Genomic DNA, 15,179 nt, shown 5'->3' on the forward strand with positions numbered 1-15,179 from the left:
TGCACAAACACTCAATTCTTACTGATATCATCCTTAACATTAGTTTTTATGTTGACTTTATTAGATTCCTCTGAGACAAATCATTTTTTCCTACCCAAGACTTGGTGAGAATCTTCTGTTAGCTTCCCAGTTTCCCAGCCTAACTTGTCCAAAGCTAGATAAAATGCAGTATGTGACCTTTCCTTTTCTGGCCTGGGTTCCCTTCACCCCTTCCTATCTTCCTTGACTGCTGGCAATCATTAATGTCACATCTTTCTTGATTCCTTAGCTTGCTTGTTTTCAACCTTAAGATCTCCTAGTTAGTGAGCTTGTCTATGAAGTTTTAGACTTTGAACTCTATCTCTTCTGCAGTTCCTTCTCACCCTCTTTCTGAATTTTGTCTTTGTATTTCACATATATAATACAGTGATGATGTTCAGCACCCAGACTCTTTGAAAGGCTCAATTTCCCCCCCCTCCCCCGCCTTTGCTTCCACTCTCGCTTCTACTCGTACTTCCAATACCAGAGTTGAGGCTATCCCCAGTCAATAAAAAAAGAAAAATGCAATAACCATCTCTCTATTCACCCCTCCCCGGGACCCTTCATCTTCCACTTCCCAACCATTAATCTCTAAACTCTGATGTTGGCTCTTCACTGTTGTGTAGTCTTCAACAGTAACTGTAAATTAAATATACTGAGCAAATAATGCAGCATGGTGTCTTGTTCTTCCCACTCATCTGGACTGCAACTGTGGCAAATCCATGTGGCAAGTGGCCCCAACAACAGTGTACAATCTCAAGAGTGGCATGTTCATTTTGAGACAGGAGTTGCAGACAACTCTTTAAATGATATGTTAACAAACTTAACTCTGATCAAATTTCTTTCACAATTTTTAACAACCTGTATTTTTCTTCCTAACTTCTATACTGAATCCAGACATACTCAGGAAGCAATAGAAAAACTTAATATATAGTTATGATCATCATACTGGGATCCCTTTGCATGAAACAGACCATAGAAAAACACATAGTAGTTTACTGCAGTGCACTGGTCTATACTATGAAGACATCTCTCTCCTGCCACTGCAGAATTACAGTGCTTAGCAGTCAAGTTTGAGTTCTTGCAACACAGTTACACATACCACAGAACTTTATATTCAGCAGTGAGATGAGAGTTTCATCACTCTTACCATTCTTGAATTTTCTGTTTTAACCTTCCATGAGAAAAATCTCTGAGATCATTGCGGTTCCTACAATAAAATTTTGAGATGAAGACTCAAGAAAAAAAGCTGAGCTAGTCCTTCTGAAAAAAAAAAAAATCAAAACAATCATATCAATGCAAGCATGATTATGAAGTGCTTAGTACTACCACATCTTCAGCTCTGTCTTGACATATCTGTTTTCATTATTTGACTGTGCAAATTGCTCAACTCCTTCATCCTCTGAAATGAAGCAGAATCATAGAATTTTTGAATGGTTTGGGCTGGAAGGGACCCTAAAGACCATCCAGTTCCAACCCCCCTGCTGTGGGCAGGGACACCTCCCACTAGACCAGGTTGCTCAAAACTCCATCCAACCTGGTCTTAAACACTTCCGGGGACGTGGCATCCACAACTTCCCTGGGCAACCTGTTCCAGTGCCTCACCACCCTCACAGTAAAGAATTTGTTCCTTAGATCTAGACTAAATCTACTCTCTTTTATTTCAAAGCCATTACCCCTTGTCATATCAAAACATTCCCTGATAAAGTCCCTCTCCTGCCTTCTTGTAGGTCTTCTTTAGGTACTGGGAGGTCACTATAACGTCTTCCCAGAATCTTCTCTTCTCCAGGCTGAACAACCCCAACTCCCTCAGCCTGTCTTGATAAGGAGAGGTATTCTAGCCCTTTGAACATCCTCATGTCCCTCCTCTGGACTCACTCTAACAGGTCCATATTCTTCTTTTGTCGGGGTCCCCAGAGCTGAACGTATTACTCCAGGTAGGGTCTCACGAGAGCAGAGCAGAGGGGGAAGAAATTCACCTTCCTCAACCTGCTGGCCATGCTCCTTTTGATGCAGCCCAGGATACGGTTGGCTTTCTGGGCTGCAAGCACACACTGCTGGTTCACGTTGAGCTTGTTGTCAACCAACACCCCCCAGTCCTTCTTAGCAGTGCTGCTTTCAATCCATTCTCTACCCAGTCTGTTTTTGTGTTTTGGATTGCCCTGGCCTCGGTGCAGGACCTTGCAGTTGGTCTCGTTGAATCTCATGAGGTTCTCACAGGCCCACCTCCCAAGCCTGTCCAGGTCCCTCTGGATGACATCCATTCTCTCCAGCATGTGAACCACACCACACAGCATGGTGACATTGGCAAACTTTTTGAGGGTGCGCTCAATCTCACTTGTCCAGATCACTGACAAAGATGTTAAATAGTGCCGTTCCCAATACTGTCTCCTGAGGTTTGTCACTTGTCTCCACCTAGATACTGAGTTGTTGACTCTTTGAGTGCAACAACCGGGTAAAGAACTTTGAAAGCCGTTAAGAAGACTTTTAAAGAAGTTAAAACTTCATTTGCTGGGGCAGAACATGTTAGTTAAGCTAGACCATCATCTCTTCATTAGACATACACTCTTTTAGAAAGAAGATGCTGCACTTTTCAACTCTGAATCTAAATGTACTTTGCAAAGATGACAAAATATGATTTCTTCCCCTCATATAAGGGAAAATTTGCTTGTGGTCATAAAACTCAAGTGTTTCATTTAATAACCAATCTAAAAAACTAAACTGTCTCACATAAAAAGTCTTTTTGCTGAGAAGGGTAATTCTCTTTTTCACTGTATAAATTAAATCCACACCTAGAAACACAAAAAGGGCTAACTGCATTCAGAAACTGCTCTTCCTTGATGGCCAGTTTAAGATGTTTCATGCAAGGTACATGAATGAGGGTTAATTACAGAGTCTGCGGGGTTTGGGTAGCTTCTTATTGGTTCCAAACAATGAGTGGAGATAGGTGAAAAATCAGTCACCTCGTGAGTAGTTACAGCAACAAATTTTTCATTCAACTTGAAGAGCTTCCCCTTTCCTCAGCTGGTCAATTTTGCCCATAAAATATTTCATTATCTCCTGTGTGCAGCAAATCCAACTAAATTTCTGGAATAAGGAGGATGGAAGGGGGGAGCAGATGTATACTACTCTAATTGCCAAAATTAAAAAATAAGCACCCACCTTGGATTTTGTTGTTTTTGTTTATTAGGTGTGTGAGGTTTGTTTTTTATTTGTTTGTTTGGGTTGGGTTGGTTTTTTTTTTGGGGGGGTGGGGGGTGGGGATGGGGTTTGTTGTTTGGTTCTGGGTTTGTGGTTTTTTGTTTTGTTTTTTTTCCTTCCAGTCGGTTCCTTTTGTGGCCATGTGGACCACAGTGCTGGCAGAGCAGAGAGAATAGAGTAAGCATCAAGGTAGAACTTCGTAAAACAATTTTGGCCAGCAGAGAAACTGTAGCTTGGAATTGTATTCCACCTAAATGTAGAACATAGACTGGTAAGAGAATGGGCAATGTTCTTCCTGTCCTTTATTTATTTGTTTAAGGACAGAATTAAAGTACCTCCTAATTACAGCCCCAAAGGTACAGGAGGTTATTCCTTGGAAAGGAGTGCAGCAACGCATGCATGTAGCAATCCCTCACCATTACCCTAATAGGAAGCTCCAGGCTATGCAGTTCTGCACCAACTGTCAGCCTTGAGTACAGTGTTTTTCAGTGCATCAGTTGAACAGCCTCATCAGCTTTGTTTTCCCACATTATCACCTCAGGTCATAGAAATCTAAGCTAATCCAGTAAGTAGGCAGGAACTAAGATTGATGAGAATCTTAAAGAAATCATTTAGGCTGACTTTGCCTAGGAAATCCCAAAATCACACCAAAGCAGCTACATACAGTAATGAGTCTTTAATATGCCACAAAGTGTGGCATCAGGTAACACAGGAAAGAGCCAATAAGAATCATGCATGGAAAGGTATGTCAAACTTTCAGTCTCATAGGCCACCTGAGAATGACAATGTTGTACAGGCACAAGAATATTTTCCTCACTAAGGCCCATGTTGTTAGAAAAACATGACCATTGAGGGTAGCACTGAAACCTATGCTTAACTATAACAACATCCTCTAGTTCCCATGAATCCAAGTTCTACATTAAACAATCAGACATCGGCTAAACTCTCTTTTAGGTCAATTAACATTTTGTCCGCCTGTTTCAGTAACTTCCAATAGCTGAAGGGCATCTGAAAGCAACTCTCAATAGTGCTCAGTGATACTGCCTCAAAGGATACCAAAACTTCAGCACCTCTTGTCCTCCTCCTTTTGCACTCAGCTGCCTTTGTTGGCACCAACAGTACACTGTTTCTTGCAGATTTCTGCCCAAGTGCTAATCCTGCGCATGTGCCCAGATGGCAAGCTAATCAAATATTCAGAGTTCCAGCCATGACAGAAATCAGAGCTAAAAGGGATCTGTGAGATCTGTTCAGCCAGTTGCTGCATGACCAACACAGGACTATTCAGTTCTCAAGGCATTTGGTCTGGTCTAGCTTAGCTCTTGTGTTTTGGCTGCTTCACTAACCTGAACACCAGGACCCAGTCCTTCTTTGTATGTGGAAGATTACTTTAAGACATCAGGTTATAGGTTTTGGGAAGCCGAGCTTAACTGAATGGCTGACTACTGCTGAAAAAGCATTTGCCTTTTTCCTTAACTCCCTCTCACCAGATTATTCCATAGATCAGGTCAATACATTCTCTAAGAAGTGAAAATTAAATACTAATCATTGCTGGTTATAAGAGAACATGGACAGAAAAGCTTCACAGAAATGAAGGCTTTGTTCTGTGAACTTTGTTCTGGGTAGCTACCCAGGATCTGGTCTGGATAATAGCTGAATTCTGCCAAGCTCATAACATTTCTTTACAGTGGCTTGTGATTTTTCCCCCTCTTTCTTTTTGCACCTAACACTGGAGCAGTTCTGTTCTACATTATTTAAACACGTGTTCCCTTACAGTTTATAATGTAACCTGATAGCTGGGCAACCAGGATTCAGGCACTGGCACAAAAGCAGGAACAGGAGGCTGACAAAGCTATTTAAGCTGCAAGGAATATCTAAAAATGCACGTGGATCCAGAAGGAAATTCACAAATATCTACGTGCTTCATTTATTTTGTAGACAAAGGTTGCCGTACCTAGAATCACTTTCCTCCAATTTTAGCCATAAAAATATCAGGCTACACATGAACAGCTTAAGTAGAGCTGGCTCTGCCTCTGTGCCCAGGAACAGAGGAGATAACCTTTGAAGGTTTTTTATAGTTCTACAAGTAAAGATGATGACACACTGTTCATATTGAAGAAAAGCTTAGAAACTCCAGTGAAGGTTCCAGATACCATTGTGCTAAATAACACACTCACATGTGTGTTTCCCTGTAACACCACTGTGATTAGAAGTAGGCCTATGCCCCCTGCATTTGCAGTCAACAGTTTGGGTTACTCCTATTGTGTTATTTCATCAAGAGCTGGTTACACAACTGGCATTCCAGTCTGTAGACACCAAGTTCCTGAAAAGGGATTTGTGATTACTGTGCAAATCATGCTCTGGGGAAGAGAGTGATTCTTAAAGACATTTTAGGTGGAAGGTTTTCAAAGAAAACAGCATTATTTCCTGTTCAAAAAGCTAGGGATAGAACAAGACTGTGTCTGTATGCGTGCATGCAATGAGCTCCAGAGAATTTGAAGGAGTACCCAGAGGATGGGTCAGAAGTTCAAGGTGACAAAAATGAGGAACAGCTGCTATGTACCCTTCAGCAGCAGGTGCACCCAGGCCAGAGGTTTAAGTCTGCTCTGCCAGTGACCAATAGACTTGTGAGACCATCTGTTTGGGTACAAATTACACACAGCCTCCACAGTTTTGCTGCCCAGATCTTTGCTGTACACAGACAATACAGGGTTTGTTACGGATTAGCTAATGAGCAACTGTTAAAACCAACACACAGTCCTAGTTCTCCTGTGTTCATTATCTGGATCCTATACAAATGAGAATGCTTCATCATTTTATAGCTGTAATAGTCTTTTTCTGATCAAGCATCTTTCCTTCCTTTTAGGGCCACCCCTTAAGGTACTGGAACCTCGAAAGGCTATGTTGACTTGTCTTCATTTTGCCTAACAAATGTACAGGGATGTTTTGATATGCAATATGACATAAGGCTTTGCTAAGTTTTACATCACACCTGCCCTCCAGCTCTAAGACACACCTTTAAGAGAGACTTCATTCATGTGACAGATTTTATTTACTTGCACTGTAGAAGAAAAAAGGCTAATTTTTTCCTGTGCAATCTGTGCATTGATGCTCATCAGCTCTCTGTAGATGCAAACCCTTGCTTGAGAAATGCTATCATCCTCCTCAATAATCAATAGAATTAAGACAAATTCAGAGAAAGCATTCCTTGTATTTATCTTGAAGCTTGCTTTTCCTGTTGCAGACTTGAGAAGTCTGTGCCTTCATTGGTCTAACTAACTTTTTTGGTTCAAATGAAGCCACAAACAGTATGTAACATAGTACTAACAATTTTGAAAAAAATCCACAGATATTCAAAGTGGAAAGCAATATTTCATCACCAACTAATGGCCACTGCTTTCTATTTCCTGCATTAAAATGCTGTATAAAACTATATCCAATCTATCGTCCAAGTCTCATTTATATAAAACTCTGCTACACCAGGGCATACTTTAGCACTAGTTTTACAAATACATTCCTTACTAGTTTTATCTGATACAATTTAAAAAATCTCAAATAACAGCTTTTCTATTCTAACTCCTTATGGAAGAGATCTCTCAGTACTGAGCACCGTGCTATCATGAAGCTTCTTCTGATATCCATCCTATATTCCTTCTTTCTCTACCATTAATCCTAGTCATGCTCACATGTTCCACATAAAATCTCTCTCTCTCCCCTAAATGTTAACACCCTTCAAATATTTTTAGACTGTTATTATGTGTCCACCCCACCCCCCACCATTCAGTCATCACTTAGCCAAGCTATGTATATTTAGCTACTTTAATCTTTCCTCCTAAATCAGTCCCTTCAACTCCCAGAGTTCAATGTTAAGTCTGGTATGCTCATTGCTCTTCTTAGAACTCAATCCATGTTTTTGAGATCCTTCTGGTAATGTGTTTGCAAAAGCCTGGCCAGAAGAGATTTACATGTTCTTGTTTTCAGGCAAAAAGAAACCCAAGCCACTGGACTTGATTAGTTTTCATTTTCCACGGCTGATTTTGTTCCCAGGTTTTGGATTCAACCTGAAGTTATAAACAAATATTTTCTTTATTTAAAAGCAGATTTATTTAAGAGCATACTAGCAAATATTTGGATTCAATTGTGAAGGAATAGTGTTTTTAAAAATGGAATGAAACACTGGGGCTTTCTACCAAACTTTTCAGAAAACAACCGGAAACATGTAGTTATCCAGAAGTACAGCAGAAATAAAACGATGACTTGAAACAAGGGAAAAGGCTGACAAATGAAATTGAAACCATCTCTCAGGTAACAAGACAGAAGGATTGGATGCAACTACAAAGTATATGACTGGCTTACTAAACTAGAAATGAATTAAACTCTGTGCAATTTACAACATGAAGAATTACACTGCTGACAGTAAACTGCTACAGATCAGCTCTATCTTGGAGAATTACTAAACATTTGAAATTTAGAAATGAAAAAGCCAAAGGAAGAGCCAAAAAAAGCAGTGCACTGTTGCTAATGAAGGAAGTTACATCAACATGAGAAAAGCTCTGTGGCTGCAGACAGATATAGTGGGAAAACCTTGATTCCACACAACATACTCGGTTTTAGGCCTGACATATAAAAACAGGACTACAAAATTGCTAAAATCATAAAGGGACATGAAAAGGTACGTGCCCATTGTTTAAACAGCAGAATGAAGAAAAAGAAAGTAGTCACAGTCATTTAGATAACATGTAGGGCACAATAAAACTACTAATTTATTTCTGTTCACCAAACATGTTATGGAAAATTGCCCCAGACGGGGGCTATCAGTTCTCTTAATTGCAATTGCAAGCAGTTTCCTAGTTGGCAGGCATTTCAAAAGTGGTAAATATCTCAATACTCAGGAAATGCTTGGAACTCATAGAAAATAGTTGTTTTTATGTTCACATGAAAAAATGAGCAGTTAAACTGACATATAATTTAATATTAAGAAAACAAAATTCCGCTTAGAAAGGAGATGGAAGTAGAAACTTGACAAACTCCAGCAGAAGTTTAATTTGTTGCAAAAGTCTCCAGAAATCTGGTTCCACCTAGTTAACAACAAAGAACTAGAACTTCACATAAGCAAAGTTGAAAACTGACTCAGTGAAACTAAGCCTTGTTATTAAGCAATCCCAAAAACATCATACCTATCTATCCCCAGAAAAAAGAAGATGGAAAAGTCTGCATCCTGACAGATTCTATGTTTTGTTTACCTTCTAGTGTTTAAAATGGGAGATTCCATTTTGTTACAAAAACTGTGGGATAAAGGACCGTTCTGTGGTTCATTAGGTCAAAATCACAGGAGGAATAGGAACTGCAGAAGTTTCTTTCTCTGAGAGATATCACAGCCCAAGTCCAAATTTTGCGGTTACCTGTGCCAGCCAGTTCAGTGGCAACTGTGTGTATCCTCAGCATATTCCAATTGCTTTGACTGAAACAATATCAAGCAAGATGCTGAACTAGCTACAGAAGAAAGTATTAAGACCTCAAAAGTATGAAAAGTCTTGAAGGTTTTATTAATTGTAATAGCTGTAATGTTCCTCCTTCCACTCATGGAGGAAAAGTGTTCATGAACTGGGACAGGCAGTGTATGTTTTATGTTTCTTTGTGTTTGTTTGTTTTTCAGATTTACTAGATTAATTTTTGAGGTTGGGAAAAATATTAACTCATAACATATTCCTTTGAAACAAAGACTATATTCTACAAATTTACCTAGACACTTCAGAACAGGGGTAGGAAGAACTACCTGAGATACGGTAGTTTTCAGCATCAGAATGACCTTTTATAGCAGCTTATTTCATATTGCAAGTTCAAATCTTTGCAGTTCACTGCTTCTTACAGGTTTTAACTATTAACACAGTTAACTGTTTCTCCTGTCATGCAGACTCCGAGTTTTGGACATCTTCAGGTATTTTCTCTTTGCCATATCAGGACTTTAACAAACAAACAGATGGCACCAGACAGAGATGAGTGCCCTCAGCTATCTGCTCCACCCTGCTCAGCACAGAAGTTACTGAGCCATTTGAAAGCTATCTGCTGAACTACTGCTTCCTTCAGAACAGCCACCGATTCCAGCTCATGTTACAGAAAGGTGCTCTAAGCCAGATGTTTGTTCAGTGTTCAGAAGTTTGTTTGGCTAAGCCAGCTCAGCAGTGTTTTGTTAAACTAAATCTCACTTTGCTGGTTACTTTTTATTTCTCCATGCTCATTAGTGTTGGGAGAGTTTCGCTCTTAAGGATCTCCATGCAATCACACAAAGGTACTAAGGTTTTTCTCTCCTCTTTCTCCAGACCAATACTGAAGATATCAGGAAATACTGACTCTAACACTGAACTATGTGATTGTTTATTTGGTATAAATGATATGGGTATTATTTCTCCCACATAAAAACATAGATGGACAATGTAAAAGCCAGATTTGTAATACTGTACTCCCATGTTATTCTCGTAGGAAGCACTAATATGAGAATCATCCTTGCAAGACCTTAGTGGTACCAGAAGGCACCAGATCAGTCATTTAATGGTGTCTTGGCCTCACTGGTATTAATGTCAATAGAAAGATCAACATATCAGGATCCCATATACGACAAAACAGGACAAAACAGCTTTTCATGCCTCAAGCAGGTGGTAAGCAGAGCCTATTGGTAGAGACAGTGAGTGCTTGCATTGTGAGCACTGCTGTGGTATAGGATTATCCAATCAGGATGCTGCCTATAATACAACATGTCTAGGAGGTAAAAAGATAATGAAAGAAAAGAAAAAGGCAAAAGCATCAAGAGCTTGACTGACTTGCAGGTGAAGCAGGAGTCATGTCTACTTGATGCATTTCATACAGCAGCAATAAGTGGAATGTTACCTGAAAAGCTACAAAAAGCATGTGAACTCTGAAGAGGGTAGGGAACATGACCATGAGGCCAGTGTATAAGCTGAAATGCACATTTTGGTGCAATTTTAAACATATTCAAACACAACAGTGCAAGTTCTTCATAATGGCCTGGTGCACTTTAGCTTGCTCGATGTGTTTACTGGTAAAAGCTACCAATTTTAAACTGATAACAAATTGCCTCCCACCAGGTGAAAACTATATAAATCACACACAGAAGTGATCCTTGGAAATGAAATGTCATGCAGAATAGTACCACACAAGCCAGTCCTTACTGGGAAACAATGAAAAGATTTGTCTGTGTGGAGCCAGAAGTTGGACTTTAAGATCCTTCCAACTTGGGATATTCTGTCACTCTGTGGTTCCCATTTTTCAAGGAAAACACGCATATGCAGTTTTCTGTAACGCACTGAATGAGACGGGAGAAGTGTTATGTGCAAATCAGTCATGGGACAGCTAAACAACCTTCCCTTGGAGGCAGGTCCTTCTCCACCTACAGCTTGTCCTGTTCTGTGACCTGGCTCACAAGCATTGAGAAGATGAAATCAGGGACTATATTTGTTCTCCCTGCCCGGTCATATCTTTCTATAGATCCCAGGCTGTGCCCTGCTTCCTTGGCATGGATCCTAGAGACTAGTAAGCAAAGGAGGGCATAAATCTGAGCCTAGGCGTCTGTCAGGAGTTCATTGAACTAACTATCCATGCTGGGAACAGGTGCACTGAAGGCAAGCAGGGACACTGTCCTATTTGGAGTAATGAGCGAGGGGTTGGAGAAAATTTGTTCATTTCATCTCCCAGAGCTGAGCCTAAACTTTTTACCCTACAAGTAGGTTATTTACCTTCTCCAACTCACAACTGCAGTTAGAGACTTTCCACAAAATGCCAGTCCATGCTAGATCAAACCCCAGCTAATTCTCATTTGCTTCTGTAGTTCATTCTACTTCACTTTTACTTTTGCTCTCTCATTTCTTTTCCAGTCCATTTCACTCCCTGCTCTGACATATTAACCCCAAAGCTGAAGTAGTTCAAAGGCTATGCACAGAATGATTAGTGAATGAAGACAGTCTTTTAACACAACTGTTTCATGAGTAATTTTAAAAGTCAGCTGTCATGAAAAGCAGTACAGACTTACAGCAGCAAGAAACTCATCTCTAATCTATGTTTCATTACCATAAAGCACCATGGGATGGATTTTCAAGTAAGACTTTAGTTTGAATAACATTTTAAGGAGGCATTGCTTCTGAAAGCAGCAGTCCTATCCTCACCTTAGTTATAGATCCTCATTCTTTCTCTAAATATCAGCACAAACAATTGTGTGGCTGGGCAGTGAAACATATCAGCAGTCCTATGCAAATTGAAGTTCACTTCTTCTCCCTTTTTCTTTGTGTTATTATTATGGATCAGTTCCTTGGGCAGTTCCATGGCATAACCATAACAGTATTAGTGCCAACATAGGGCAGGAATGGATGTCTACATCAGAATATTGACACATTGCAATTTAGGGTGATCAGTCTTACTCAATATACATTGCTCTGTTACAGATATAATGATGCATGTAACCATTAAAAACATGAATTGCAGATAAGGCTGTGTAAACAAAATCCCACCCATGCCCTCTTAATGAGGGTAATCTAATCCCTAATTCAAAGAACAATGGCCTGATGGGTGGACAGAAATCTGCAGAATGACTTGTGAAGTGTTCCATATGAAACTTCAGGGCAGGGCACTCCCATGGTGGTGTCTGCAAAGAGACACAGATTCAATTGTAAAGGAAAAAAGAAAACACTGACTGGGCAGAGAGAGGTCTGTCTTACATAAGATCCTTGCTAGCGCACAGTTTTAACCTTGGACTTTTAAGTAAAAACAACCATGCATTCTCAACCCGAGCATTGGTTTTTAGTCATAGAAGTACCAGGTGGCTCCTTCCAAAACTCTGAGGTAGAGAATGCAGCTTGGACTTTCTTTTTGTGGACAAAAATCAAGAAATATTGTTTAACTGTGGAATAGGTCCAAAAAAATGGATTCAAAATCATGTCAACTACCTAAGAAGTTGACTTCCACTGCAACTGCAAGCCAGCGCTTCTGTGTTCAGGACTGGGTAACTAGCTAGCCGGCTGAGAACAACTCACAGGTGAGAGGCATTCATGCCAGAACTGAAAGACGGCTAACTGCAGTGAAAGGGAGCATCCAAAAGAGTCTGTTTTCTGTCCTTAAGATCTCAAAAGTATAACTAGAAAACTAACTGTAGCTGCTTGCACACCACCAGCAGGGTCAGTGGGAGATTCAGGAGCTGAATTTCTGTCTCATAGCAACAGACACACAAGCCTTTACCTGTTAGGATAACAAGAATGTTGGGGACAGCAGTGAGAGATACCTTAAAAGATAGACTTAGTCACATCATGGAGCCATATCTTCCCAAAATTTAGTTCAGCAGCATACCCAACTCTGGGACCTACCTTATTGACTTTCCCCTGAAAAAGACATCCAACCTCTAATTCTTTCTGATTTGCACACGTACATGTGTACAGGATGTTAAAATCTTATGCTAATTAAAATCTTTGTGGATTTTCCTAAATACACCTTGAAGTGACCAACTGCATCAATTTGGGGTAGCTTAAGAAGAAAGAACTCATTCAGAACATAGAGTGGTAGAACTGACTTGCATGGGGTAGGCTGTCTGAAATTCTGTGATGTGTCCTTTCTTTTTCCTTACCATACATCTTGCCTTCGTCTGACAAGATAATCTTCCGCCGTCCGCATGGTGGGTAGATGGCTAGCGCTTCCTGGAAGCTCTGCTCAATGTCCGGACTCCATACACCCTCAGCATCATTGTCAATTGGTTTGTCCAAGGCCTCACTGCCCCCTGAGTCGTTGCTCCCCTCAGGGGAGGTGGGAGAGCTCCACTCGTTGGAGGTAATGGTGCCAGCTAGAAGCTCCAAGGTGCCACGTGGAGAAGCAGACTCTGAACCTGTGTTGATAAACATATCGCATCCATGAGTTAGAAATCCTCCTCTCTAGAAAAATGAGGCTATACTAAAGAAACAAAAAAAAATACTCAGTGAGGAGGGGTTTTACTTCAAGTTTATCTTAAAAGGTGAATCGATCATGTGCTTGATTTCTACTAATGCTGGAGATAGAAACCTTTTCTACAAATGCTTCTGAAACAATAGCTTGCTCCAGTTTCTGTTTGGTTCATTAACTCTCTATCACTTTCCAATTCTCCTCAGAAACTGTCCTCTTGCCTGTGTCTTCATCTCCTAATTTCCTTCTCCTGCTGATGTCATTAATTTTGAAAGAGTTAAACTTTCTGAAGCATGCATACAGCGATTCAGTCTGTATGAAAGACTACACAAAGCAAAGCAGTGATGCATTATCTACTCATTACTGAGCATTGGAGCTGAAATTTTCTCAGATGCTGTTTCATTGCTTTGGAGTTAGTAGTTGGTGCCACTTTTAACACTGACATTTCTTCTCAAGGATCAACCGCACTTCTAAAAAGCAGTTCCTGGAGCCAGGCAGTTTAATGCAATGTCTCCCAAATCTCAGTAATTATATCCTGGCAGGAGCCAAAGGCACCATGAGTAAAAGGATAAAGTAAAAGGATAAAGGCACTAGGTTGCAGGTTATGAGTCCCAGTTGCTTGGACAGTTTCTACTCCTTATCATCAGGACAACCTTAGGCAAATCCATTCAGTTCTCTGTGCCTCTCTGTCCCCTTCATCCTTAACCATTCTTGGGCTATTAAACTGCCACTAGGTACGAGCAGAAACTTTTTCAATTGAACCTAAACAGACAGCTGCTAGCTCTTGAAAACTACAATAAATTGCAGTCTACTTATAAACCCCTATGGCGGAGACTGAAGTAATTAAGTGGAGCTGTAAAAGCTTTCATTCAGAAAGCAAATTCTAATCATACAGCCAACTTCCAGTCGGCCATATAGAAGACAAATGTCTTCTAAGGACACAAGATCATTCCCCTGCCTTAATTCCAAAGCTGTTTACCTTTTTAATAGTTTCATTATCTGAGCCACAAAGAATGTTCACAAGCTGCCATCTGAGATTCCCCAGTTAAATGACAGTGTTCAAAATTTTTGTGTACCATCATGTTCAGCTAGGTAGCAAGAAAATAACAATAAGGCTTTTTTTTTTTTTAATTCATCAAAAGCAACAGAATCATCAAACCCACAATAAACCAGAGAATGAGGAGAGTGCTCTGACACACCAAGTCAGACAAGCTCAGTAATACCAAAGTAAAGGAGGATTGAAGACAAACTTGAGCATGGTCTATGTAGTCTATATCAAAAACTAGCTGGACAAAAAAGAAGAAAAGAAGGTGTGGATATGTCATGCCCCAGTTGGCTAAATACATGTGATGTATATATTACATAAACAAACAAAAAACCCCAAACACAAAGCAGACCCATTCATTCAACTTCAGAAGTTCAAAAAGTAAGGGTTGAGGTCTCCAGAAACTTTCCTGACATCGGCTTACCAAAACATTACATGATACACTCCTTTTTAGCCTTTTTTGTTGTTGTTTTCTTTGGATTTCATGACTAAAAAAATCTTCTCCACAACCATGATAACTAGATTTTTTATTTTTTATTTTTTAGCTAGAAGATGAAATTCTTGACAGTGTTATTTCGAAAGGTAAAGCTGTAAAAAGAGTTGACAACATTAGCTCTCAGATAGTTTTGGTGCTCCTAAATGACATTAGACAGCAGCAGATACCTGTTTTACATCTCTATAGCCCACCAAAAGCTCAGAAAAAATATAATACTGGGCATTTGAATAATTTCTAGACACAGTATACTTCTTACATCATGATGCAGCATTTTAACAACTGGTTCACAGGGAAGTTTAGAAAACCCAGTATAAGATTTAATTTTTGTTAGAATGTTTGGAATATATGAACCACTGGTATGGTGTACCATTTTCCGTCCATCCATTTCAATCCTTACATTAGATTACTTGAATTCTCTCAACCCATACTACAGATTTTCAGAGCTGTAATAAACATGGGAAGGAAGAAAAAACTGTGAGGGGGGCAAAA

The 15,179-nt window shown here is 39.9% G+C and overlaps 1 protein-coding gene across 2 annotated transcripts in view; it reads right to left on the reverse strand.

Annotated features, from left to right (window-relative positions):
• TEAD4 (TEA domain transcription factor 4) overlaps window positions 1-15,179 on the reverse strand; it is a 59,358-nt gene that overhangs the window by 30,882 nt on the left and 13,297 nt on the right. For both annotated transcript variants that reach the window (XM_040574569.1, XM_040574577.1), the window contains one exon: window positions 12,842-13,096. In XM_040574569.1, the coding sequence (XP_040430503.1) occupies window positions 12,842-12,848 (7 nt within the window). In that variant the 5' untranslated portion in view covers window positions 12,849-13,096. The remainder of the gene's footprint in view (window positions 1-12,841; window positions 13,097-15,179) is intronic.

This window comes from Cygnus olor, chromosome 1, assembly GCF_009769625.2.
Source record: "Cygnus olor isolate bCygOlo1 chromosome 1, bCygOlo1.pri.v2, whole genome shotgun sequence".
Lineage (NCBI taxonomy): Eukaryota > Metazoa > Chordata > Aves > Anseriformes > Anatidae > Cygnus > Cygnus olor.